General features: G+C 34.1%; 1 protein-coding gene across 1 annotated transcript; it reads right to left on the bottom strand.

The window, feature by feature from the left end:
• Nucleotides 1–2,626: 2,626 nt before the first annotated feature.
• Nucleotides 2,627–19,592, bottom strand: aay (phosphoserine phosphatase). The gene is made up of 6 exons (XM_089636222.1): nt 19,214–19,592; nt 18,923–19,123; nt 18,393–18,527; nt 12,669–12,814; nt 5,601–5,762; nt 2,627–4,175 (listed from the first exon to the last, which is right to left on the bottom strand). The coding sequence occupies exons 1-6, from the start codon at nt 19,219–19,221 to the stop codon at nt 4,078–4,080; spliced, it is 750 nt and encodes a 249-aa protein (XP_089492348.1). The 5' UTR covers nt 19,222–19,592; the 3' UTR covers nt 2,627–4,077.
• Nucleotides 19,593–27,915: the final 8,323 nt, after the last annotated feature.

Below are 27,915 nucleotides of genomic sequence, written 5' to 3'. Positions count from 1 at the left end.
ACAGCCACTGCTAAACGCAACAATCAGTGCCATCTCTTGGTGCCTCTGTTAATTTCCATAACCACGTTTTCATATTGCATTTCCTGATAAAAACTCTGAGCACACCTCTGATACTGAGAGTAGTCCTCCACTCTGGAACATGTCACAAATATACCTTATATGTATTATTTTAAATGTTTAAATTGTGAAATAATACAAATCAGTCAAATAAAATTTACTTGCGCACGCCGTGATTCAAACCCACGACCTTCAGATTGCTATTATCCTTGCGTCTCGACCACGTAGTTCGTTACAAATAATATTGTCTTATGCAGGAGATATAGGTACATTATTAAATTATGTTTCATACATTATGTTTCATTTAAAAGGTCGGATAACATGAAAATCAACAAATCAATTGGATGTCATTTTTTTAATTACATTTAATTAAAATATTCGAAAGGCATAATATAAATAAATTATTACAAAATACACTACATACCTTCAAAATATTGATTTTACAAAAATAAAATATTGTTACATACCTAAAAAAAATATAAATCTTATTTAATGTATTATGCTAAAAGAGATCTATAATCTCCTACCATAGATTTACAAATGACAATGACGTGTAATCAATACATATTCATTACCTGGCAAAATCAAACATAAAGATGTTTTCACAAACAAATGGTCACAAACAAAAGGGGATTAGTAGTGTAGGCCAAGACTATAATTTTATTTATGTACTTTTAAAGGTGGAAAATTCATGGGCCATATTATGTAATAGAAATGATTTTTTATCAGTTGTGTTTTTTTTTTTTTTTTTTTTATATTTACTCCACACAGGAGGCCCTGAAGAAAATAATTTCCCTCAGGGCCTATGTCATCTTTGGGGATGCTGTGTGGAGGGTCTTTTTGTGGAGAGGAAGGAGTGAACATGGGTCTTGAAGAGTCCCATGTTGTAGGAGGGAGGAAACACAGAGGCCGGCACCTCGTTCCACAGCCGAGCTGTTGAACTTAAGAACGAATCGTAGAAGCGACCCGTTCTCATGTGACAAATGTCAACCGTGTACAAATGTTGGGCGCGCGTTTGGCGTGTATCCCGACTACGCACCGGTGCCGAAGGGATCAATGACGCTAGTTCCTCAGAGCATCTTCCATTGTAATACCGATAGAACAAGGACAGCATACCTACCTGACGCCTGTGCTCTAAAGATTGCAGTCCGTTTGTTAAGATTGGGGAATCTATCAAACGGACCGCCCGTTTCTGCACAGAGTCAAGGGTTTTTTTCAGGTATTTTGGGGCTCCAGACCAGAGATGGCTGCCAAATTCGATAGTAGGGCGCACTTGCGATTTGTACAGGGTGAGCAGTTGTGTACTATTAAAGTATCTGCGGGCCCTGTACAGTACGCCCAGCTTCTGAGAGGCCAACTTTACTCTAGCTTCGATGGAGCCCCCGCACCTGAGCTGGTCACTTATAGTTACACCAAGCATATCAATGAAAGGCCTGTTCGGAAGATTGCTTCCGTTGAAGGAGACTAGATTATCATTTGGATCCCTTTTAGACGTAATCAGACAGGATTGGGTCTTTGAAACATTAAATTCGACGAGATTATTTTTACCCCAGGAGGAAATACTCTCGAGATAACCGTCCATTCTCTGCTTCAAAGCCCTCCGAGCCGTTGGAGTTTGTGTGCCCTTTGGGGGCTTGTCAAACAAAAAGCTATCATGAACTGTACTGTCATCCGCGTAACAATGAATCGGTGCACATGTCAAAAGGTCATTGATGTGCAACAAAAACAAAGTTGGAAACAGAACCGATCCCTGTGGGACGCCAGCATTTATGGAGTGGGAGGAAGAGGTGAAACCGTCAGCAACCGCCTGAATCGACCTATCCATTAAAAAGTCAGCAATCCACGTACACAGGGATGCGGGAAGTCCGTAAGAATGCAATTTGTTGACAAGTCCTCGGTGCCAGACCCGGTCAAAGGCCTTGGATATGTCTAGTGCGACCGTTTGGGTCTCACCGTGACGTTCCAGGCACCGCCCCCAAACATGCGTCACATACGCGAGAAGATCACCGCACTAGCGGTTCCGCCGGAATCCGTATTGACGGTCGTTGATAATTTTGTTCTTCTCGAGGTATGTGAGCAGTTTGTCGTTGATCACACGTTCCATCACTTTGGACAGAACTGATGTGATCGCTATGGGGCGGTAGTTGGCCGGGTTGGAGCGGTCACCTTTCTTGGGAATAGGGTGAATGACCGCTTTTTTCCAACCAGAGGGCACAGTGCCACACTTCAGGGACATTTTGAAGAGCTTTGTCAAAACTGGAACTATTTCCGCAGCACACCTCTGCAATACCAGGGCAGGTATTCCATCAGGTCCACTAGCTTTGTTAACATCGAGCCCCCGTATGACGTGGAGTACATCCCGATGCCGGATCCTCAGCTTTTTCATATAGAAGCCGCAGTGAGGAACCGACGGCGGAACAGCACCCCCGTCGTCGAGGGTCGAGTTTTCCGCAAACATTTTCCATAAAAGGTTTGCCTTTTCGGTGGCGGTGTTTGCTAGTGAGCCGTCTGGTCTGGTAAGAGGTGGCAAACTGGGTTTGCAAAAATTTCGACCTATTGAGCAGTGTAAAAATGGAAAAATGTTTTAAGAACCCATTGTGCAAAAGAATTAACCTAATTGTAAGAATTGCTAGTTCAACGAATCAATTGAACCAAATAGTAAAAATTTAATAACAATAAAATGATTTGTCACCGTGAAAAAAATAACAATAGTGAAATAATATCAAAAAAAGCTAACTTCTTTTTCTTCTAGCACCTTTTCTATAGACATCAGGACAATCAATCGAATAATTGCTGATTTAATCATAAATTTATTACACAAATGTCACAGCACTCATTAATCCTATAGAAAAATACTTTGCTAATATCAATAATTTGTTTTAATTCATCTAAATCTGAGCACACAATATGTGAACAACAATTCTATTTCTACACAAACAACAAAGCACCAGTTTAAAACAATTTATTGCAACACCTCTAGGTTGTTAATTTGATTAAAACTAATTTGAATACATAATTTATTTGCTAACTTTATTAAATTTCCCTAAACACTATTTGCTTAAAATGTTAACAGCGGAAAGAAAGTTTGAATTTATCAAAAAATTGTGACAAAGTTTGTATAGCAGAAATAAATGTTGTTACGCAAGTACAACAGTTCTAAATGTGTAGGACTTATAATTTAGTTATTTTTAAAAGAAAGTTAAATACATATTCCAAGATTACGAATAATTTGATATCTGAATTCCTTCTACTACCATAATATAAGTGGAAAATGTTGCTTGTGCAATGATGGAGCACTCAACTAGCAGAGGATTGAACCTGCGAAGCGTGGGTGGAAACCTGACACTTTGGACTACTCAACCAGTAACCGTTAACAAATATAACCGTTAACAAATATAACAGTAAACGGGGACTTTAAATTCAGAATGACAATTTTTTTTTTGAGAAATTAATTTTAAAAAAACAGAGCTAATATACCTACATCTCGGTTGTAGGGAGCATAAGTGATTGAAAAAGACAAGAAAATATACTTCGTAAAAAAACGTATACCAATAAATAAGGCAATTTTCCTAAACTGCTTTACAGGAGAAGTGCAATGAGGTTATCTCTTAGAACAAAATTTCATGTTATTTACAATTGTATTATATTAATTAGAGCGTGCTGAGGACAGAACTCTTTGAATTTATGGAAAATACTGAATAGCACCGACTATATGAGCTATCAAAACATTGATACTTGCGGCTAGCAGAACATCACAGTTCATTGCGAATCCCATTTAAATTGTGAATTGTACTGCATATGATGTTGAGAGATACAAATGCATATATTTTACCAATGTTTTTACCACTTTGAAAACATTTTTGGAAATATCGAAATCTAATTTTAGTGTCATTATATCTTTAAATATAAAACATTTTCAAAAAATGAGAGACAACCTCGTTCTGCACGGAGTCCCGGCAATACTACAGTTAAATTAAAATACTTTTCAGCAGGTTGTATGTTGTATGGGACAGGCGCTAATCATTTCATGGCTAGAGCGTCCACCAGTTCTTGGAGGTCTGTCACGTACCACTGGGACTTCTTTTTCACTTCCTCTCTGAGAACATTGCCGCCAAATCCTGTGAAAAAGATTACAACCTTTAATATTACACATAAAAATAATGTATAACACACTGGAAATATCTCTCCAATTTAAATTGAGAAAATAGAAGAAATTAAAAAATAATTATTTTTTGGCGATGCCATACGTAGTAATGCAAAATCATGTGTTTTTGGTTTGATAATTTGGTCGCCTAGAAATTTTTCAGATGCTTTAATTAAATACTGCGAGTAGAATACATCTTGACCTTTAAAATAATCGAGTTTTTTTAGTAAAGTCTTTTTATAAGCCCAAAAAAAAATAATGTAAAGGCCTATGAAAACTGCTTTAGTTCAAAATCTCCAACTTACGAACCCATTTTCGGTTATGATTTTATTGTATAATGTGGCAAATTAAGTTATTTATAAAAAGATCGAAAAAAAATTAAATATTTATGCATGAACATCCACTTAATAAAATAAAAGGCACTTTTTGGCCATGTTTTTTTCTTGCATAAATCAAAACAGGCGGATGGTGTTAAGCGGGAATTAAAACCTTATCGCCATCTACGTAAGGGTTGTTATTGATAGCGGCTCAATTTAAAATATTACACGACGTAGTGCATCGCCCTAAGAACAATCAACGACAACTTTGCGAAGACTTGATGGATTTCAACATGTGGAAAAATGACGAATATTCATAAAAAAGATATTTTTGTTAAACCAACACATAGACAATTCCTTACTTGATGAAGTGACTTTTTTAATTTTTGTCTAACTAACCTAGTAGAGGTAATATCTGAAGACAAAAGGAATGTACAAGGTCAACACTGCAATTGCAGTGCTTCGCACAGTGCGTGGCCACAATTCTTCAGCACTAGAAATGCAGGAGCGCCCGTAAGAGTTAAACTATTTGAAAATGTGTATGATTTTAAATCTTCAAGGGCTGCAAGCATTGTGTATTTGATGTTTTGTTTTCAATTTTCTTGACACCCTGTGGTATAATGTTTTTCAATAGTAAAATCTGTCACTATTACCAAATAATTTTGATGTTTTATTTAGATAAATTTCTGTCATATAAATATGGATAGGAGGAGAGTTGGGATGCCTTAGACAAACTGGATGTAACTGGTCGTAGCCACTGGAACTATGTCACCCTCATTTGGGGTTTGTTTTAAGGCTGAAGGAAGTGGGGAGAGGAAGGAGATGGGAAAAAGGTTGTATTGCCTCTGGCAATCTGATTGTGTCAACTGCCTGCTGTCAGTGGAACTGAGCCATCCCCGATTCGGGGTATGTTTCGAGATTGAGGGAGATGGATAGGAGAGTTGGGATGCCTCAGACAAACTGATTGTCAGCTTCCCATAGCCACTTGAACTATGTCACCCCCATTATATATGTTGTGAGGCTGAAGGAATCGGGGAAGTCTTGGATAAAGGCTTGGAAGATTGCAAATAATGGATCCTCACCGATGAAGGCATCAGCCGGAGGGCTGGCCTCGAGGTCGGTGGCCCCGTCTCCAATCATTACGATCCTCTTGAAGCCGTTCAGCTCCTTCAGCTTCTTGATGACAACCCCCTTGCCACCGCTTCGGGAGGTCGGCTCATTCTCTTCAAAGCCGGCGTACTCACCTGTAGACAAAGATATATATGTGTTGAATATGAGAAACATAACTTAAATCCTTTTTTTCCAGAAAAGAGATATGGTCATCTCTTAGAGGAGGGACCCTTTTGTGTGGCAAAATCTTACATTTATAATAATAATATGTAATAAAATTTATTCCAAGGTGATTGTGAGTTTTTTTCCGCGAATGTGTAGATTCAGCCAGAATATTGTTTCCAAACTTTTTCAAGCATTTTTTTAGCTATAAAGCATAACTCTCAAATGGTGAGCAATCGGCATCATGAAATTTTGCAGTCTTTCAATTCCCAGGCCAACACAATTTTTGGCGAGCGAATTTTCGCGTCGATTAATAACTGTTGATCAGACTTGAATCCACCACCTTACTGCCTTATTCACCAGATTTAGCACCCAACGACCATCTTCTATCCCCAACAGCTTACTCGCCAGATCTAGCACCAGCGGCTATCAAATATTCCCCAACCGCTTATTCGCCAGCTTTAGCACCCAGCGACTATTATCTATACCCTAAGCTTAAAACATGGCTCGGAGGACAGAAAATTCAGATCAACGAGGAAATCATTGGTGCTGTAAGTGGGTATTTTGAGGAGGAAGTATCACAGCATTAGAGTACCTTTATGAAAAATGTATAAGTATTCATGGAGATTAATTTTGAGAAATATGTAACAGCTAAAAAAAAATGGTATTTTCTTTGTCAGGCTGGAAACTTTTCACCCCACTGTAAAATAATAAGAGAATGTTTAGAAAAAAACATATTTCTGATGAAAACCAGGTAGTACCACAAGCGTACTATAAATCCTATAAAAATAAAAAAGGTTTGTCAACAATTTTGTTATAGTCTGTCCCGTTACACATCTAAAAATGTTTCAAAATAAAATTAATTCCAAATTCAAACAATATTATTAAACATACTAATTTCGGTTAATGATGCATGGGTAAGTACGTAATGTGAAATATTCTTGCATAACGCATTAACATTATTGAAGTTCGGTGAACTTTTAATTCAAAATTGGAACTATTTGTCATATCAACATATAAGCATAAGCAACGCGTGCTATTGTTTTTCTATCTGCACAGACAGACTGAGCCAAAGAACGTGTGGCAGGGTACAGCTAGTAAAAAATATAACGTGTCTAGTATATTTATAATACCATTGGATAGATTAGATAGTTGTAATTTTTCAAGTTTGCTAACATTCGCTAGTTAAATTTTTTCTTTCGAAGGGCAAATCATTTTTTTATAAATACTTTCTGCCTCACAAATCCAACAGTTACAAAATCCCGTGGTTTTCTGCGCTAGTTTACAAATAACATTAGAGCACTCATTCAAAAGTCCTTTATAATAAATATTAACTATGGGAATTTCGTATCGAAAACAGACTTCAGCTATTATTGATGTACATAATTTTATATTCAGCTTTACACAGTTTTACCGTAGAAGGCGATCAAGTGAAATAAGAAAGAAATTATATTGTATCTAAAAAATCTTTGGCAATAATGTCACTCAAAAGATGTCTTTGTCTAGCTGTATAACACTGTACATTCACATGGTAAAATGCAACGGCACGTACATTATAAAAAGCGTGCAATCTTCGATACAGCTTCAAACTGGTTTAGTTTTTACTGAATCTGGTTTTAATTTTAATTTTCAACAAAATGGTTATGTCAAAAGGTTATCAAATTATTTGATACAGTATCACAATTTTAATAGCCATAATAATATGCTAATTCTTCGTACACATAATGTGTTCATGTTTCGAGGAACTAAATTATCGTTTTCCAAAATGATTATTGTTATTATCATTTTTATACAATTAATACTGACCTCTAGACAAAAAAAATCGTAAAATTACACAAAAGATCATAAAAATTATCTTCGTCAGTACAAACATCAGATCATGGAAATTAAAAGTTTTCCATTATATGTAATTAATTTTTATTTTGTATCTCAACAACCAAAACAGGAATTAGATAATGCTTATTTGTAAATGTTTTCATTAAAAAGCAAAATAAATTTTCACTATAAGAGTGGTAAAGCAGAAAAACTATGTAACGGTGAGCTCTGCAGTAATGAAATTTGCACACCTTTTATTGCAGGAATTTATACGACAATGTAACAATAATTTTCAATTTTCAACATCATTTCCATAGTGAGCTATGGAGTTTCCAAAAGAAGGCCCTATTATGTGATCCATATTTCACAGAAGGAAAAAAGAGTGACGATATTTTGGACAAAGTTGGATTTAATGGTGAGCTGTAGAATTAAGAAATTTACACCTCTTTTGGTACAGAATTTCGGGGTCAAATTTTCGAGTTATAGAGATTTTTTTAAAAGTCATTTATTTTATTCATGATTTAGAAAAAAGAAGATAGAAATCTAGGCTGGGTAGTAACTGCTAGTACCTACTGAGATAATAATGGATAATGTAAATTTCAATGTCCCCACAAACCCATTCAAACAGCGGTTTAAACAAGATATGTAAATCATGTTGCTAGGCAAACGAAAACATTGTGAATAATAATTATATTATTTTGCTTACACAAATATAAATATCTTTGTTCCAATCTACATAACCAGATTTAACTGGAAAAGAAGCATATCGTATCACTGTGTTTATTGGGCAAATAGCTGAACATGTGTTTGGTTTTGTAAATAAGTTCATAATCATTTCAACATAAAATAAAAACAATGAGCATGAAGTTCATTTTTGAAATTCTCAAATATTTGGTTCATTCACATTCATACAAACTAATCATTCTGTGATGCTGATTGTTGACTTAACCAGACTTAAATATTTGATTCACCTATTCATGATGTCTCTGTGGAGTATCTCCGACTTCTTCTAACATCTCCTTATGTGTCCTATATTTACCAGACACTCCTTTCTCCGGCCACTCGCTCTACATGTTCGAACCATCTAAGCATCCCTTTTTAAATCTTATTCATTTTACTGACAACGGCCTTATTATTTTCAGATCTCTTCATTCGTATTGAGGTTAAACATATTACCATACAAGCACATCAAGGATCTTATTTTACTGTATTCAGTCTTGTAAAACTGTTTTTTTTTTGTAAAATAATTCTAACAGTCGCTTTGATCTGTTAGAATTTTTGTATTATTCAAAAAAAAAAATTGAAATCACCAAAATAACTAAGGTCGTAAATTAACTATGTATAAAATATAGACATACTATTGTGATTGATTTATAGGTTATGTCCTTTTGCGCTTCCTCCTTCTTTAGCCACTGTTTCGGACAGCATTACAGTGACCATCATCAGGGCAGATGTACTTGACATACCGATTATACACACACAAAAAAAAACATACCTGCATACAATCAAGTTGTTTCTGAAATTATTCAAAAAGTATTTTTCTTAATTATTATTTTTGCTTTCATTTGTAGGTTCGCATATAAGTCGAATGAACAAATTAAATAGCTGACGTTTTAATCAATGACCATTGCATTGTTTTGAATAAGAGTCGCAAACAATAACATCAATCGGCGGGAAGGTCAAATATGTCATCACGTTGATTTCAGTTTATTGATAGCAACAACAAGAAAACATTACGATATTCAGAGTGGGTCAAATACAACAAAACAATGAGTTTTTTTTTTATATTATCGAGAAAGGGAAACAATGTGAAAGAACAATAACAACAATATTTTGCCATTTAAATTATATAGTGATATGTATTGAAATAAAGAGAAGATTATTAACCGCTCAGGCTAATTTGTTCAGCTTTAGGAACCAACAGCTATTACCCGCAGAGTCAACTTGTTCGCTTTTCAAAACAGCTCATATGGTCTCATAGTAATCGTTGTCTCCCTTACTACCATGGTTAAAAATATGAACTAAACTGTGTTAGAAAGGGAAAACACCATGCTTTATTTTTTTATATTAACTCCACACAGGAGGCCCTGAAGAAAATAATTTCCCTCAGGGCCTATGTCATCTTTGGGGATGCTGTGTGGAGGGTCTTTTTGTGGAGATGAAGGAGTGAACATGGGTCTTGAAGAGTCCCATGTTGTAGGAGGGAGGAAACACAGAGGCCGGCACCTCGTTCCACAGCCGAGCTGTTGAACTTAAGAACGAATCGTAGAAGCGACCCGTTCTCATGTGACAAATGTCAACCGTGTACAAATGTTGGGCGCGCGTTTGGCGTGTATCCCGACTACGCACCGGTGCCGAAGGGATCAATGACGCTAGTTCCTCAGAGCATCTTCCATTGTAATACCGATAGAACAAGGACAGCATACCTACCCGACGCCTGTGCTCTAAAGATTGCAGTCCGTTTGTTAAGATTGAGGAATCTATCAAACGTACCGCCCGTTTCTGCACAGAGTCAAGGGTTTTTTTCAGGTATTTAGGGGCTCCGGACCAGAGATGGCTGCCAAATTCGACAGTAGGGCGCACTTGCGATTTGTACAGGGTCAGCAGTTGTGTACAGTTTTATATTCAAATAAAACCACAGAATAATTAAAATGTACACCTCTATGAAACCAAAGGTTCGGACCACAATTTGGGAAAAAATTTATATGAAACAACAAAAAAGTGAGGTGGCAGTAATGTTTGTAATACATTTGTCTAAGAAAATTGTTTTTTTTTCTTAACCACTCGGAACATTAGAACGTCAAAAGACGTAAATATGATAATAGCGGTCAAGACATTAGTACGTCTTTTCACGTAAACGCGCGAGATTTTACAAAAATCGATTTATTTCCATCACTAGTATACGGATTGCCATGATTTAAAAAACAGAGTATCGATAATGAATAACGCTACGCGTCTGCATTCAAGAATATCTATGGAATGTAGAGGTGCATTATCTGAGTCGATTGAATCTGTCATCTTGTTCGTTCATAATTTATTGCGTTTTTAAATAATTTATTAAAAATATTTATTTTGGACGGTTAATATTTTGAGGTGACTAATAGTTTTTAATTATATTTCTTCAATATATAAAGTGTTATTTCTTTATGATACTCAGAAAAAAGTACATTTTTCACAGCTTTGAAATAATGGTCATCGATTTTTACATATTTTTGACGTTTTCAGAAAATGTATATTTAGACACGCAAATATTTACGTGTAACAAAACAATACGATAGTGAATTTCATAATCTTTCCAAAACATTTTTTTAGAATGAGGCTACGTTTCCCAAAACGTGAGTTATGAAGCTTTTAACAAAACTCGTGAATAACACAAAAATTTTCGCGTTTTGACAGTTCGCAAAGGAACACAAAGTAAATAAAAGTCCTTTTCTGAGAGGTTAATCAGTAATTTTAATTCAGTGTTTAGACGAAAAAATGTAAGGTTTTAAAAATTTTATGGTTGATTTAAAAACTTTAATATTTTAAAAATTATATTTGAAGGCATATTTTGTCACCTTTCAAATAAGAAATTAGTTTTCGGATACATTCAGAAATACCCTATTTATTTTGATTTTATTGAGAAGCGGAAACACACACAAATTCGCCGACTTTCTGACAGCATCTTCCACCAGTGGAATGCCGATGGGTCTCGGGAGAACATACGAGCATTCTAATATCATTCTAATAATTCCCTGTTAGAATAATTGGCGATTGCCATTTTAACCTCAATGTATTAAAAACAAAATCAGCATTGTTTGGGCTAATAAAACTTTAGGTTACACTTTTGATTTTTATGAATGGTTGAAAAAATATTTCTCTGTTTTATGCTCTGGCCTTCAACAGGTTAAGAAATATAACGGTCAATATGCCAGAGGCCTGTAGGTTAAAAATAATACGTTACCAGTAAGTTGTTGCAAATTGCATATTATTATTATGGACTATTTTTTTAATTCTAGATAAGACCGATTTTTGATTCTGCGTAATTTTCATTAATATTACATCATTCATGTCACTGTGACATACTTAAGAAATATTCATGTTTCAAGTGAGTACATACGAGCTTAATTTTAATTTAAAGACTAGCAACTCAATTAAAAAAAATACATAAAACATATCTCCATTCCGCTTGTAAATAAAGCAAAATGATTGCAAAAACGATGAAATCACCATGAGAAAAATAATTATTTAATCATTTTTAATTATAACCTAATAACCTAACCTATATTATATATAATTAATAATAAATCCTATTGGATATTAGCGCATCTGCTTTGTCACCATCAATATACCTACTTTAAAGAACTGGTTGCATTATCTCACGTTTTTATTGTAACATTACAACATATTATTTTATTTACATTAGCTCCACACAGGAGGCCCTGAGGAAAAAAATACCTCAGGGCCTATTCCGTCTTTGGGGATTTGAGGAAAGAGAGGAAGTTCTGGAAAGGAAAAAGGTGTGAGGGATAAGTAGGAATCTGGGGGTAGTGTGTCTAGGAGTGATGGACATATGAAAGTGACAAAGTCATGTGCTTTCAAAGTGAACTCGGGTAAAACATTCTCAATTGTGTCTCGTGAATTCATAATTCGAATGTGCTGCAGTAATGCTGCGCCAGACATTGTATGTACCGTGACATCAACCGGCCGCAAATATCAACATTTGGACGGCTAATATCATCAGTACTATTTGGAGTTTTCCAAAAATTCTGTCAAAAGTGCTGTCCTTAGCATGCTCTAATTAATGCAAATAATGTAAAATTTCATTTTCGGAGACAACCTCATTGGTTAATCTGGAGATTTCACCATTTAGCTGAAAATTCCCGCAGTATTCCCTATTTGGGAATACATATCCCTAAAAAATAAATTCTCGGGAATTTACCCATTTCTAGGCATATTAAACAACTTTGATTATTTTAAATCGAGCTAAATGGTGAAATAAATGTGTTAATAATACGTATTGAATGAATTTGGAAATAAATGTGTTAATAATACGTATTGAATGAATTTGGAAATCAACTCACCGGTGACGTAGAATTTCAGTCTGTTAGCGAAAACCTTGTCTAATGGAATTCCTAATTGTTCGGCCACCGGGGTGATGAGGCACCGGAAACCACCGGACACCAGGAAAACGGGAACTCCTCGGTTGTGGAGAACATCTACCAGGTCTCTGGAAACAATAATTATATTGTGAAAATTAGTAAGTTTGTGCAACATCATCAAATGAAACACAATAACTTTTATAAAGTGATATTATACATATTATATTAGTGCCGACACATCCATTGTAATCTCTCCCTCTTTCTCATAAATGATGCATGTAACAGAAAGAGAGGTTGCAGCGGAAATCGGAGCTCTCAGCAAAACAATAATATCAGTCCAAATAATAGAACAAATCTAAAACATTAGATTTAAGTTGTAAATGTTCGCATGTAGGAACTTTATTCAAACTTAATATTATAAAGATATGTAATAACAATTATTTTCAACTTAAGTTATACCTAAGAACCAAATTCATAAAAGATAAGTGTGCTAAGGCACGATTCAAAAATAATATTTTCATATAGCATGTTCACGACGAAACAAAAAACACTCTATGTCTATCGGTGTGCGTGTTAAACAAACAATAATAATGGTGAATGGAATATCCCCAAAGAATGTTCGTCACCCGGCAACAGGCAGATATTGATCGGTGACATAAAATAACTACTGCTAATCAATTGACGGTACCTAACCTAACCATATTCGATCCAAATCAAATATTGTAATGTTCACATGTTTTTGGAATGAATGTCAAGGCTGTTCATACACACGTGCTAAGGCCGTGACAATCGCAAGTGGTCAAACAAGTATTATAATTCCTTTGGGAGACTTGCGTCAATTTACACAAATAAATATGAATAAAGTAAATAAACTAGCGTTATCATCTTATATAGCTTTGAAAACAACAATAAACCAATCCTTAAAACCGTATAATTATATAAATGCCTAGCTAAGTCATCCTTCATTGCACAAACAACAAATTTGCGCTTATACGAGGAGTTCAAATTGTGTCAAGTTATTTGTAACGATCTTGTAAAAACAAAATGTTAAAGATTAAAAAAAAAAACATTCACAGTAAATTTTCCATGAATTATTAGTTTACTTTCTCTGACAATATATACATTATGCCCGCCCATGTGAAAAATAATACAACATAAATTTTTTTAACACCACCGACTGCAAAAATAACTATGTAACTTGTATTACTTTTTTTTTGGTAAAGTTGTTGAATTCCGCTTCATGCAAAGGTTTTTTAAAAAAACAACACTCGATTTCAACTTAAGTAACTATTTAAGTCGGGGGTTTAAGTAAACATGCACAAAATAGGTTTTTGGGTTATTTTAATAATTTATGTGTATTTCCAAACCGTCAAACATAACTTTGATTGAGAAAAAATGGAACTTTACTCTTTATCTCCCCCAACATAAATATGTAGTTGTTTCTTGTAGTAATTAAGTTGAAACCAAGTGCTACATATATTTTTCTGCTTATTAAGCGTTAAGGGGAATTCAACAAGTTTATCTTTTTCTTTAACTCTAGCAACAAATTTTAATAAATATGATATTAGCCCATGTAATAATATATGTCAGCAGTCGAAACACCAAAAGAAAATAATTGTCAATTATTATTTATTTATGAGTAATGGAGAATAATGTTGAAAATGTACCACATAAAATGACAATCACAGCCATAGCAGTGGCGTATATGTAAGCCAGAAACCATTAGAAGCAATCAAAATTAATTCTGTCTCAAAGTCCAATTTGATTCAATACATTCACTGGCAACGAATCAATTAAACGAGTTATCAGAAGGTACATAACCTGCAAGTATCTGATGGGGTCAATCAAAACTCAACTCACCAAATTAATTTACAAATATAATACGACACCATTATAAAAGCAATAATCTCATCAAAGTGTTTCCTGTTTTAAAGCAATACTTTGTGACTGTTATCAAATACCCTATAATATTAACAATACCTCCAACTACGACATTTCCCGTATATTCTGATGGCGACATGGTACACCAGCGCCTTCTAGAGGCATGAGTTCTTTCATACATTTTAATGGATTTTATATGAAACTAGCTGTACCCCGCCAGACGTTGCTGTGGCTCAGTCTGTCTGTGCAGATAGAGAAACAATAGCATGTGTTGCTTTTACATCCAACAGATGGCACTGTTTAAAAAAACATGTTTTTACCTGTCACAGGTGACATCTATATGATATAGGTATATAAAAGCACATGCATATTCGAATGCAACGTTGTTGAAATTGTTGTCATTTGAAAGTAATCGGTTGAAGAACTTTCGGAGATTTAAGATTTTGAACAAACAAACATTAACATTTTTATTTATTACTGTATTTTACTGGAGTTGGACATATTATTAATATTATAGGGAATTTGCCTCTATCTAAAATTCAAAAGAGAATATTTTTTAAATAAAAATTGGTGTTGCCATTTTTAAGATAAAATAGAAATAACAAGTTGGTTCCTTATGAGGTATTCTATAACAAACTCTTCATTTTAAAATAGTGCCTACCTAAAATACCTCAATAAATTCCACGTTTCAAACAAAAATCGGTGTTGTCATATTTAAAAGAAAAATAGTATGTATATTATTGGTTGGTACCTTACTGAGGTACTTATTACAGAGTATTTATTTTAACAAGGAAAGAAAACAGGCATATAATAAATTAATTTGGGGTTATATTAGTTACATAAATTTGTGTTACCTAGTTGTAAAAAACTATGTTATGAGAGTGTTGCCTTACTATATTATTATCTCTCTCACAAATTATACGCTAGTGACCTCAAACATCTGACTCATTCAGATTTTTTATTTATTTTAAATATTAAATTATTGTAATTTTTCACTGTTGTTACGGCAATAGAAAGTTGTAATTTTTGCAATCGATTGGAGTACCGGCTGAGTAGAAAATGTGTGGCTGAATTGAATTTTATATTACAGACTTTAATCCCTTTACAAATATATTGGCAAACTCGACATTAAAATAAACTTACATTGTTGGAAAAAAATTATAAGCATTTTGGGAAATAAAAATAATAAATGAAGATTTTTTTTTAAATCCAACATAATTTTTTAGGCACACAAGTGGAGATCTAAGTCAGCTTGTAATGTTGTAAATTAGCACAGTGGGTTAAAAAAAATTGTTGTGTCATAAAACATAAAGCATAAAATATGTGCGTTGAAACGGAAAAATCTCAAACGGAGAGCACTGCCATAACGAAATTTGCACATCTTTTCTGTGTGGCATTTCAATCATGAGCTTTGGAGCTTGGAAATATCGATTTAAACTGTTAAAGGCCGGAGCATAAAACAGAAAAATATTAGTGGAACCTAACGTTCTATTAGGCCAAACGATGCTGATTTGGTTTTTCATACATTTTTCGAAGCATTAAGGTCAAAATAGCATCGCGAATTATTCTAATAAGGATCATATTAGAATGCTTGCATGTTCTCCAGAGACCCATCAGCATTCCGCTGGTAAACTGTTGAAAAATTGGACGAGGGCATAGACATATGAATATTAGTAGACCTGCCCTAAGTGATTAAAAGCGTATTATCCCCATTCCCCATACCGGTTCCATTGGAGCCGGCTGGGCTCGCGTATGGCCTCAAGTGAAATTTGAAAACGTGACATCATCATTCTTGTGCGAACTATGGTCGAGGCATCATCGGTTCATTTTACGAAATAACACGGCAAAATGTTGACTTGTACTATCAAAACTTGTAAAAATAGATGTGAAAAAGAGAATAAACCCAATTGTCGTATTACATTCCATATATAAGCATTATTTTACTTTATTTTAAACATATTCACGTCGTATAATATAGATCAGTTTTAGAAACATATACTATCACATCGAGAAACGTCTGGACGCGAAACACAAAGCTGGTTGGTTGCTGGGAAGTAAATTATGAACATTTATAAAAGTGTCTTAACTAAATACTTAAACGAAATATTCGACTCTGAAAATAGAACCGAATTTTTTTGCCGAATTTGGACTTCGCAAATTTGTTCATAACAAATCCCGCTCTCATGTAAAAATGTCTATTCATTCAAAAGCAGATTTTACTTTTAAGAAGTAAATGGTGATATTATAATGCGAGATGCCTATTTACTGTCAGATTGATTTATTGACGAATCACAGTCAGTCTTACGCCCTTCGTTCTTCAACAGTTGATTTTACCCCTCGCCATTATCTTCTCGTCTATTAATTCCTATGTCTGTGGAGGAGGGTTTGTTCCACACATATTTTCAAATTGTTCTATGATTTTAAAAAGAATTTTGAATTGGGGAGAAGTGGGTAACTACTATAAGTAGTAAAATAATAAATGCTCAAACCTGCTCTGTTTTCGAATAAGTAATTAAAAGGTTAGTGCGTGGTGTTGCCATCCAATTGTCATATAACTATACACGGGCTGAATAATAATTGAAAATCCTCTTAGAAACATGAATAAATAACTGAAAGGTGATAAGAGATTTATTAGGATAGGTTAATAATTTAATAGAGAACTTGTATCTCAAGGTTCGGGTCCAAGGAGGTTAAATATCAAACTAATTGTAGTGAAGGCAACATAAAAATAAAAGTTATACCACTATCTCAAAGGTTAGAATATTTTGGACTTACTAGTCTAAACTGCTATTTTTTATCATAAATTCTAGCATATTATATCATTGGTGGTTGTATAATTTTGTTTGTAGATATCACAATCACAAAATTGTTAGGCAATTAGATAAATGATACAGATTCTTAGGAAAGTACAACAATTTTGAATATAGCAGCAAAACCTGACATATTGTAATTTTTTTTAGATTTACATCAATTATGAAGCTATATTGCAAGCCCCATCGACTACACTCGATATTTGAAAGCAGAAACGCCTCTTCTTCAACAACTTTCTAAGAAGGATTAGGTAGATGCAAAACTGCCACTTTTAAATTCTATCAGAATCCTCCTTTCATCTTTATCTATAATAGCCGCTATTGTTGTTTTCTTGTATTTTGAAATTTACTTAGATGCAAAATCGCCACTGTGCATTTTGATGAGATGTAAAACTGCAACTATTCATTTTATAATGTCCAATATTTTGGCCAAGGTGCAGAAATTCGTAATTATTTTATTGTGTGTGAGTTTATAAAAATAATAAGTAAAATCTAAACAAATCTTCTTGATAACTTGCTAAACAACAGCGAAAAACTGAAAAATTTGTAAAATGTTAAGTGGCAAGTGTGCTTCTATACCCCTCAAGTTGGAAATTTATCAAGAAAGGTACCAATTTACAAGAAAGGTACCAATTTATCTGAAATATAAATAACATATTTCTGAAATAATAAAATACAAATTCATTACAAAGGTAAACTAATAATACTGATGGTAGCATTCAAATAGATTAAATTCAAATCGCAATGGGCACTGATTTATTCCCTTTCTAAAACAAGCTGCTATACTTAAAGAGTTTATTCTATAAATCCAGCAATGAGAAACTTTGTTTCTACAAAATCAAAAAAATATTACACATTTCAAATACGATTTAGAATAAAATTAATTGTCTTGTAAAATAGATTATAGAGGTACTTATCTTGATTTGAAAAGATTATTTTTATAAATTGATAATTTTCTCAACACAGTTCCAATTTTTGAAATGTCACGCAAGGTAATTGCATTTAGTTTGCTCACCGTATTCCTGGGGTAAGTGTGGCTGGATGGTGTTTGATGAATTCTTTGATTTGGTTTAAGCTGGGATTAATAATACTTAATCTCTTCTTCAGGGCTTCTTGGAAGGTCATAGCTCCCTTCATCGCCTCTTTGGTTCTAAGGGAAATAAATACAAGTGTTTTTTTTACTGGGAAAGTACCTGGGTAATGTTTCGAAAATAGTCCATTATTTAATTTAGGTTGCATTCAAGCAGAAGAGAAAGTTACATTATGTATTCGCATGGTGCTTATTTCATAATGCTAACATTTGATGTAATATATTATTTTGGAAAGTCAATGTTTTCGAAAATATAAGTCACAATCTATTTTCTATGATGGTTATTATCTTAGCAATATGGCAACAATGTGTTTAGAAAGAATGTCAAAGGGAGGAAAACAAAAAAGTGCGAAGCTCAACCTGTCAAATGAAAATATTAAACTTTTAGAGATGTACAGCAATTATTTTATGTTAAGCATTCGTATGAAATTGATGGAAACATATTTGATACTTACAGTTTAGATACTTCCTCTCCTTTGCCACAGAATTTAGCTAATTCGTCGATCCCCTCTTCTTTGATGACAGTTGAGTCCACATCAAAACAGACGGCATCAGCTTGTCTCCAAACTTCTCGTATATTCGACTCCGAAGACATGACGCTGATTGACACTAGCCCCAAGGTCTGCAGCGTGGAGTACTGAAGATTTTTCGCAAGGCTGTAACAAGCGAAATGTAAAATTATTAGACCACTCGATGCCTTTTTAGGTAACTGAATAAAAACAACGACGACAGGAATAAGTACACACCAATTCATGTTGACGTTTGAATTTTGAAAGGTCAACTTAATTCGCGAAAGTCGAACAGCGGGGAGCACAAAGGAGGTTTAGGTTTGAAATGCGAGCAGACGATGAACTGGAGAATGCTGTCGGGCGAGTGTCTGCGAAGAAAATGTATCACGATCATCGGAAGCCCGCGTTTTATGGGGAAGGCGGCCGACGGGTAAAATTCTTCAAAACACATCGTAAACATAATGTAAACAGATTGCACATGCACAAAAAACATCGTTCGCTGGGGGGATTGTTTTATTTAACTGCAAACACGGGTCAGAAAGTCAAAATAGTTCAAATGATGAAATCTCTAGGCGATTTACAGATAAGCGGTGTGAATAAACGTCTATCTGTGAGCTACGTACTATAATGACGCGCGGCCCATGTGCTTCTCGTATTTGCCAGACGAGAGTTGACGGACGTTTCGTATCAAACGAGCGTAACAAATATAGCCATTCCTTTCGCACTCCTAGCATTCTGCTTCTATCTCTCGAAGTAAAATTGTTTTTGCCAGAATGTTGATCAGATAGAATAATAATATGGCTATAGAGTTACATACCTACATCTATGATATTTATAATGGTTTGTTTCACGCGTGCAATTATTATTATTTTACGATTTACCCGTTTTATCGTGTCTCGTGATTATGCCGCAAAACTTTCCGTCCAACTATGGAGATTATAAAAATACTCTTGGCATGAAAAGCAGAAATATTAATAATTCGTTTCACGTAAATAGATTCTTACTACAATCCATTCAGTATATTTAGTACGAGTTAAAAGTTCCAATTTCCAATAAGAATCTACCTGTGCATTCATTACTCAAGTACCTATATATTATTTAGTTAATTATTCGGGATCGCTGGACACGCTTAGTACGATTTGTTTTAAGTAAAACCTTTAGATTCACCTGAATTACTATAAAAATTACTACAACTATCTGCATTTGGGAAATTTTAATTTATAATTTTCAATTAAGTAATTTGCTTTCGTCATATGGGATGACAGCATAGACTAACATCAATGGATGACAGCCATTTACAATAATTTAATTAATTGTGGCCAGCGATCCCGAATATTTACCATTATTTAAGTACTGACACGAATTCTCGAAAGTTCGTGATAATTTTTGTTAGAAACATACACATGAAAAACATACTCCAATCAATGGAAAAATTCGGAAAATAATCACCAGCAATAGCGGGTTCAAATGTTTCAATTTTAATTGATCAACTTTTATTGAATGACAAGATTTCTAACAAAAAACTTTGTTGAAAGGAGGTTCACACTTGTCAATATGCTTTCAAGTGTCGAGTTGATCAACTAAAATTGAAACGTTTGAAAAAAGTTGTCTTTATACAGGGTGTCCGGAAACTCGTAGTACAAGCGGGAAACTGGTGAATCTACATCACATTTGGAGTCGATTTTGTAGTATATTTTTTTTTTTATTTGAGCTTTCGTTATCGAGTAAATCGAGTTTGAAGTTGATTATTTTTTTTTTTTTTTTTAATCAAATTCTTATAAATTATTACTGAAGATCAAAGTACCCAACTAATTAAAACTATTTGAAAGTAAAACAAATGAAGAAACTCGGATTTGAAGCATTATTTTGAAATCACCCTTCATTTAACCCGGTGTAATCATAAAATATTTCTGCTCTGCAGGGTTAAAACATCTGTTATTCAACCCTAAACACCAGAAAAAACTTTAACCCTAAAATAGCCGAAAAATATTTTTTTTTGGTTTTTTTTTTTTTTTTTTGATAATGCTCAAATCAAAAAACTTTATGTTTTTTTGGGTTCCCCATGTGGTGTAGATTCTCCAGTTTCCCGCTTGTACTACGAGTTTCCGGACACCGTGTATATTATAACATAATATAAAGACAAATATTAATTATTTACAATAGTAATAGGTTGATTTGGTCGATTTGTATAGCATCTGTGAAACTCAAGGGCGAAGTACTGGGTACTATCATCACGGAGTTCATGACTATTACAGATTAGCCAGAACAACCTAATTCAGTGTCATCATTCAATTTCCGGTCTCGGTTTCCAACCAGAAATACCAAATATTTATAATACCTACCTCTTTAGTTAGATAACTTCCCATCCATCCAACTTCCAACATTTCCCATACATTCTTTTGACTGGACAGAATGTTACACTAGCGCCTCCTAGCGGCCCGAGTTGAGAGGCTTGGTTTACTTTCATACATTTTATTATTTATACACGATTATGTCATGCCACACTGGTGCCTTTAACAGCCAGAGTTGCCAGCCAAAAAAATTAAATACTACCAATATTTAATAATACCCACCTATTTATCACAAACTGGGTACTTGCCTGTATTTATTTAGACATCGCACAGGTAAGTGAAGTACCTACTTCTTTCGGGGATAATATTTGAACATGTGAGCATTCTAGTTTTAGTTTCACCAAATAATATTATAGGGTATTTGGTCCCACCAATCAAAACCAAGAAGACGCTATTAGAGATCGATACAGTTAACTTTGCAGTCGGTGGTGTTGCCAGTTTAGATTTTGTAGATACTGTACAACAGTAGCTACTGCGCTACTAGCTATGCCTTTTTTTCACCCTGTACCAAATTTATCGTTTTAACTTTTTCAGGATAACAAGTTATTATAATATGGATACCTATTGCCGTAGATTGGTAGTTACTGAATATATGTTCATACTAGATTATATTGCCCCCTCCACGCACCATCTCCTAAGATGACGTAGGCCCTGATGGAATCCATTTTGGCCTCCTGTCTGAAGTTTGCTTGAATTGGAGGATAAAGAAAAAATATATATTAATTTTTAAAGAAAGACAAACATTCCCGGGTTACGAATAACCTGACAATATTTGAAAATCTCCTATTACCACCACATTAATAATATTATTACTTTATATATATACATTTAAATTAATAATATTATTAGTTTATCAATTTTGCAACTTAGTTTAACTCGACCATTTGGCACTGCATCTGTCTGTAAATTTCTTTGTTATGTTCCTGTTCTCTGGCGTAACTATCCTGTACCTTGTCTTATGAGACACTAGATTTTTATCCCGCCAGAGTTTGCATGATCGTGGTTCCTACTTCCTACTGCGAGCAGTCGAATCGAAATAATCAATATTATGGTATCTATCAGCCAGAAGAATGTTGGAAAAAAATAATTGTCATTGGATGGTGACATTTCTTTGGAAAAATTGTGTAATTATTCCTTATTTGAAATAAAAAATGTTATGCTAAATATTTATGGTTTTTAATTAAGTAGGTAGGTATTTAGGTACCTACTTACAAATCTTATAATACAGAGATTTTGATTTATTAAATAATTAGAAACATGCTTTTTGGACGCGAGGTCTACTGTTCATAGAACTACTAATGTGGGTAATGTGTATAAACAATGGAACTTAACTGGTATATCTTACATTTATTTCACAATGTAACATATAAGTATTACATAACTGTTTGTTTTCTAAATACAATAAAGTAAATTGTAGTACATATATTATATTTTCAACATGACTTAATTTATATTTACGTATTTGTAACCGTGCCTAGTCTCTGGGAAGATGAAAGATAAGTAGCTTATTATTCTAAATGATCTGTTATTCAATAATATTATTTGTTATGTACTGGCCTACCTTAGAAACGTCCACTGAATAAATACATAGCAGTCAACTGTATTATGGAATCCATAGCATGTCTAGTGCAGTCACCAGGGTCATATTCATAACTCAGCGATGCATTTTCAACAGGGTGATGTCAAAATCTTGAATATTTTGTTAAAATATTGAGATTAATTAACAGGCATCTTCTCTGGTACTTTTCAAACACATTTGGTTTTTATTGGCTCGAAAATTTTACAGTAGATTTTGTTGACTCAAAAAAATCTATGGATTTAAAAATAGTTCTCCGTTAGTTACTTCCTCTTTTGGCCGCTAGCAAATTTACTCATGTCAAGCATTTATGTATTATGATGTCAAGCTATAAAAGTATTTCTATTTTTCAAAAATTATTATGATTAATGGAAACTTTTTGGAACAGATGTTGGGGGTTTCGCTGCTGTCAATATTTTCCATCCGGGCGATGGAAATTTCCAAGTGTTCGATATAATTAATATCATACATCCAAATATTAATACTGAAACATATGAACTGCTTACTGCAGTTTTAAGCCAATGAATCCACCTGATTTTACTGTTTATCCCATATTTTTAGGTTTTAAAAAAAAATTTAAATCATTAAAATTTAATTTATTTATTTTAATTTATAAATATCACATAACCAAAATTGAAATTTGGGTAGCTATCGCACGAGTGGTTATGGTTACATGATTTCTTTTAAACACCCTGTAGATTGCTCACTACTTCATTAGTGAATGGTGCATTATCTGTTAGAATAACAATATGATAATACACAAGGTTACTTGATACAAAATACTGAAGGGTTTAATGGACAAAACAAAACCAGCAAGCAACAGAACATGGTATGCTGAATTGTACTCGTAGGTATATGTAACGGAATAGTCAGACAAACAAGATTGATAGAAGACGAAGCAGACAAAGAGTCCGAATATCATTTCCTCAAGTTGTTCTTGGCTGAAGAATGCAGAGTGGAGATGGCCAACCTTCGATGGGAGAAGCACGTTCGGCACCAGCGGAAATAATTCCATAATACGTCCTAATGTAGACCCATCATCAGAACTACAACCCTCGAAGAGTCTCTCTGAATACCTCTCCTGCTATATCCCTCCAGAGTCGCTTCTATAATGTCCTTCAGTTATTTGTAACAAGTAACAGTCAACATCCTTAGGTAAAGGGATCTGATTATGGTAAAAAAATTCTTCATGATACTTAATTAACTTTTCAATGAGATCACCGCACTGGAGTCCCAACTGCTCCCGACTGACTTGAACCAGTGAGACTATGGAATTGGGGTATGTTGTGTGGCCGAAAGGAGTAGGAAAGAGAAGAGGAAGGTACCTGGCTACTCAGATTTGATCACCAAACACGACTATTGTCATCGTAAGCTGCTTTTCATATCTGAATGGCGGTCTTTCGACTGGGCGATGCTAAGGTTTTCTATCACTGAATAAAATAAAACCAGTATTTTGTAGAATGTGTCCATATGCCCGTAGCTCAATGTTTTCTTACTTCTGCTGTAATTGATCAACTCAGCAGTTTTTGGCAACCCTAACATTTCGTAATATGCACAGTCACAAGTTGTGTTATAAGTTTTAACTATGTCAGAGCATTTCTGCTTGGGTAGGTACTAAAACAATAATACGTATTTGTTTTTCAAGTGCCAATAAGAAAGTGTAGCCTGCTGCCTATGTCACACAAATTATTATTTGCTTATGACAGCTGTTCCGTTATCGCCAGAGTAGGTACTTTGTTTTTACTTTGATTTGAATATTGAAAACATTTATTAATATTGATCATTTTATGTATGTAGGTAAAATAATTTTAAAAAAAATTGATTCAGAAGTCATGGCACAAAACCGACATTAGCAAATAAATAAAATACTTTTATGTGTTATTAGTACATATTTATTACACACGAAATTAATTGCAAAAATTATGTAAGTATATATATGGATTTTTATATCTAAATATTGTATCTTATTTTGTTGTGGATGTTATCAATATTCAAAACAAGAAAATATTTTTAATTAGAAATAATTCATAATAATGGAATACATGGTGTCCGAAAATTAATGCTACAATCGGAAAAACGGTGAATCAAAATCACAATAGGAGTCTATTTTGTGGTACACAATATAACTTCCTTAATTTGAGCTTTCGTTTCGAGTAAATATAGTTCGAAGTTTGAATTTTTTAGGTCAAATTTGAAATAGTCGCTAAGGGCATTCAGCTGTTTGCTGTATTTAGTTTGCAGTTCCTTAGTTGATGTAGGTTCCCCAGTTTTCCTCTTGTACTACTAGTTTCCGATCACCGTGTATAAGTCCTTTTGGAACACAAACAGTAATCAAATAATATCAACCTGCAAAAAAACCTGAAGCTGCAAAACTCACAATCGGTGATCTCTGGTATCATGAAAATTCTACAGTATATTACTAAAATTCCTAATCCATCGCAACTATTTTCAGCTAACAATACCATTTTCAGTATGAGCTATGGAGCTTTGAAATACCTATCCATTTATCTGTCAAAAAAAAATAGGTAGGACGCCATATTGATAGATCTTTTTTTATACAACTATTGTTCAAAAGAAAAAAGAGTGCTGATACTCAGGTGAAACCGGTGAATAATTTTATAATGTAAATACTATGCTAAAAAGAAAGCGTAATAAAGTTATACAATGTAAAGAATGCAATCAAAACAAAATCGAAAGGAAAATAATAACTGAACGAAAATTAAAGTATTCCATAATTTTTTTTATAATAAATTTACATACATGTACCTAGTTATCTTTTTTTTCATACGCTTTGTGTCTTCGTCACAAGTAAATTGAAATACGTCATAATCGACCTCGGTAGGGTTTAGTTCATTACACTGGTTGATAGTTACTGAGGTACCCATGTGGTTGGCCTTGAAAAAATAGTTCCTGCGTGCCATTTTTTTAAGCTATAAGGAGGTAGATTCTTTTTCGTTCCATGTGTTGAGATGGCTTTATTTTGTTTGGTAAGTAATATATTTTTGAAAACTAGAAAATTTACAGCACACAACTGTTATTAATGTTCAAACTATGTACCCACTTCCCTTTTGTTAGAATTTTTATTTTTTATTTCCTTTATTTTTTCCCAATTTATATATTTGACATTACAAGTTTTATAATAATAGGAAAGGGAACCCACTAAGGCGCAGCCTGTGCGTGGGTAATATAAGTTTATACATTAGATTTTTGTAAGTACCTAAAAATAACAGTAAGCATAATAAAGAAAAACGGTAGGATTATAATTAAAGCTAGTCTAAAAGATTGTGCAAGAGGTGCATATTAAAAATAAATCAAAGTAAAAATAAAGATTGTAAGATAATAATATATGAATTAAAAGAACACAAAATAAAATAATAATAACTATACAGAAAAAAAATTGAAAAAAGTAAAAATTAAATGAATAATGCTTCAATATTACCTCAGGGGAAAGAAAAAATATGCAATTGAGATGGAGTGGAAAACATTCTCAACGTTGCTTGAAATGGCAATAGCTGTGTTTAGTGACTAGATCTGAATAACCAGGTCCTACCTAAAATTCCATTCATCTAACCTTTCATATTGGTCCTTTCCCCTACCCACTCCCTTCATTCTCACAACATACTCCAATTGGTGATGCCATAGTCCCGCTCCCCCTGAACAAGTGGGAAGAGTTGGGACTCTTCTGCGGTATCCACAGGCAAAAATAATAAAACAGTATGCATAGCGCATTCAGAGGACATTACATTTGTCACATGATCGGGTCGCTTCTACAACTTGTTCTTGAGTTCAACAGCTCGGCTGTGGAACGATTAGCTGACCTCAGATCTCTTCAAGACCCATGTTCACTCTTTGCTCTCCTCATAAAAACCATCCAAACACCATCCCCAGAGACGACATAGGCCCTAAGGGAAATTATTTTCCTCAGGGCCTCCTGTGAAGTTCATTTAAAAAAAAATAAAAGGTAATCTGAAAATTGGTTAAACTGAACAGGCTCGGTTTATAAACTTCTCTACAAGGACTATATATTTATGGTAATATCTAGAGTTGGTGAGATTAGTAATACCAACTGGCGTAATCTAGCACAAAACTGCACCGCAAAGGGACGTGATCGAAAAATGTTGACACAATTGTTTTCTGTGTGCTCATCAGGTTTTATAATACAGCTGATGCAAGATATATTAAAATTTTACAAGCCTATAAAACATAACATTTTTTTATTAAGAAAAAATATGTTAATATGTAATAATAAATCATCATCGTCATATTATTTAAGTATAATAATGTCCCTCGAACCATTTATTGGATAACCAACACCTCTGCCATAGGTCACCCCAGGTGGTTCAACCCAGTTTGGTGACTTAGCATTAGTTGACTGTTTCATGAGATGAGGTTTGTCTAGTTCTTGGCGTTGGATGAGTCTGCCCACATACTGCATGGTGAGCCGGCTCAGGAGAGACTGGTCGACTCTTTTCGACCTCTCCAGAGGGACGCTCTCGGCCTATCGCCTAGCACCACAGTAGGAGGGATGGATTCATACCCCCAAGATTCCTACCCACCCCTCATACTTAATCTCCTTAAAAAGACCCCCTACATAGCATCTCCAAAGATGGCATAGGCCATGAGGAAAATAATTTCCCGTGTGTAGCTAATGTAAAAAAATATATGTAACCCCTGTAAAATCGTGGCTGCCAGTAACACACACCTCACCTTCAAAAAAAAAAAAAACTTTTATACATATTGGGCCTTACTCATTAGATTCTTACACAGCCATACAACGTTGGTGGTAAAGCAGGCCTTGAACCTGGCTTAAGACCGTTTTAACCAAACAAACGCCATGGTAATAAGTCTAGTTTTTCACTGTTCTGACCTTCCGCGCCGCATAATATTTACACTGTGTTTATAAGTAAGGGGGATCATGCATTGGCAGAAAAGTGTCCCGAATATATGAAATTATATACATACGTAAATCCATAGATAGCTTATGATAGTTTTGTTGTAGATAATTTGTTTTG

This window comes from Hesperophylax consimilis, chromosome 10 (genome assembly GCF_061612785.1).
Source record: "Hesperophylax consimilis isolate HC1 chromosome 10, BYU_Hcon_1.0, whole genome shotgun sequence".
Taxonomy (NCBI): Eukaryota; Metazoa; Arthropoda; class Insecta; order Trichoptera; family Limnephilidae; genus Hesperophylax; species Hesperophylax consimilis.
Note: the sequence above shows the minus strand (reverse complement) of the source record. Positions and strands in the feature narration are given on the sequence as shown.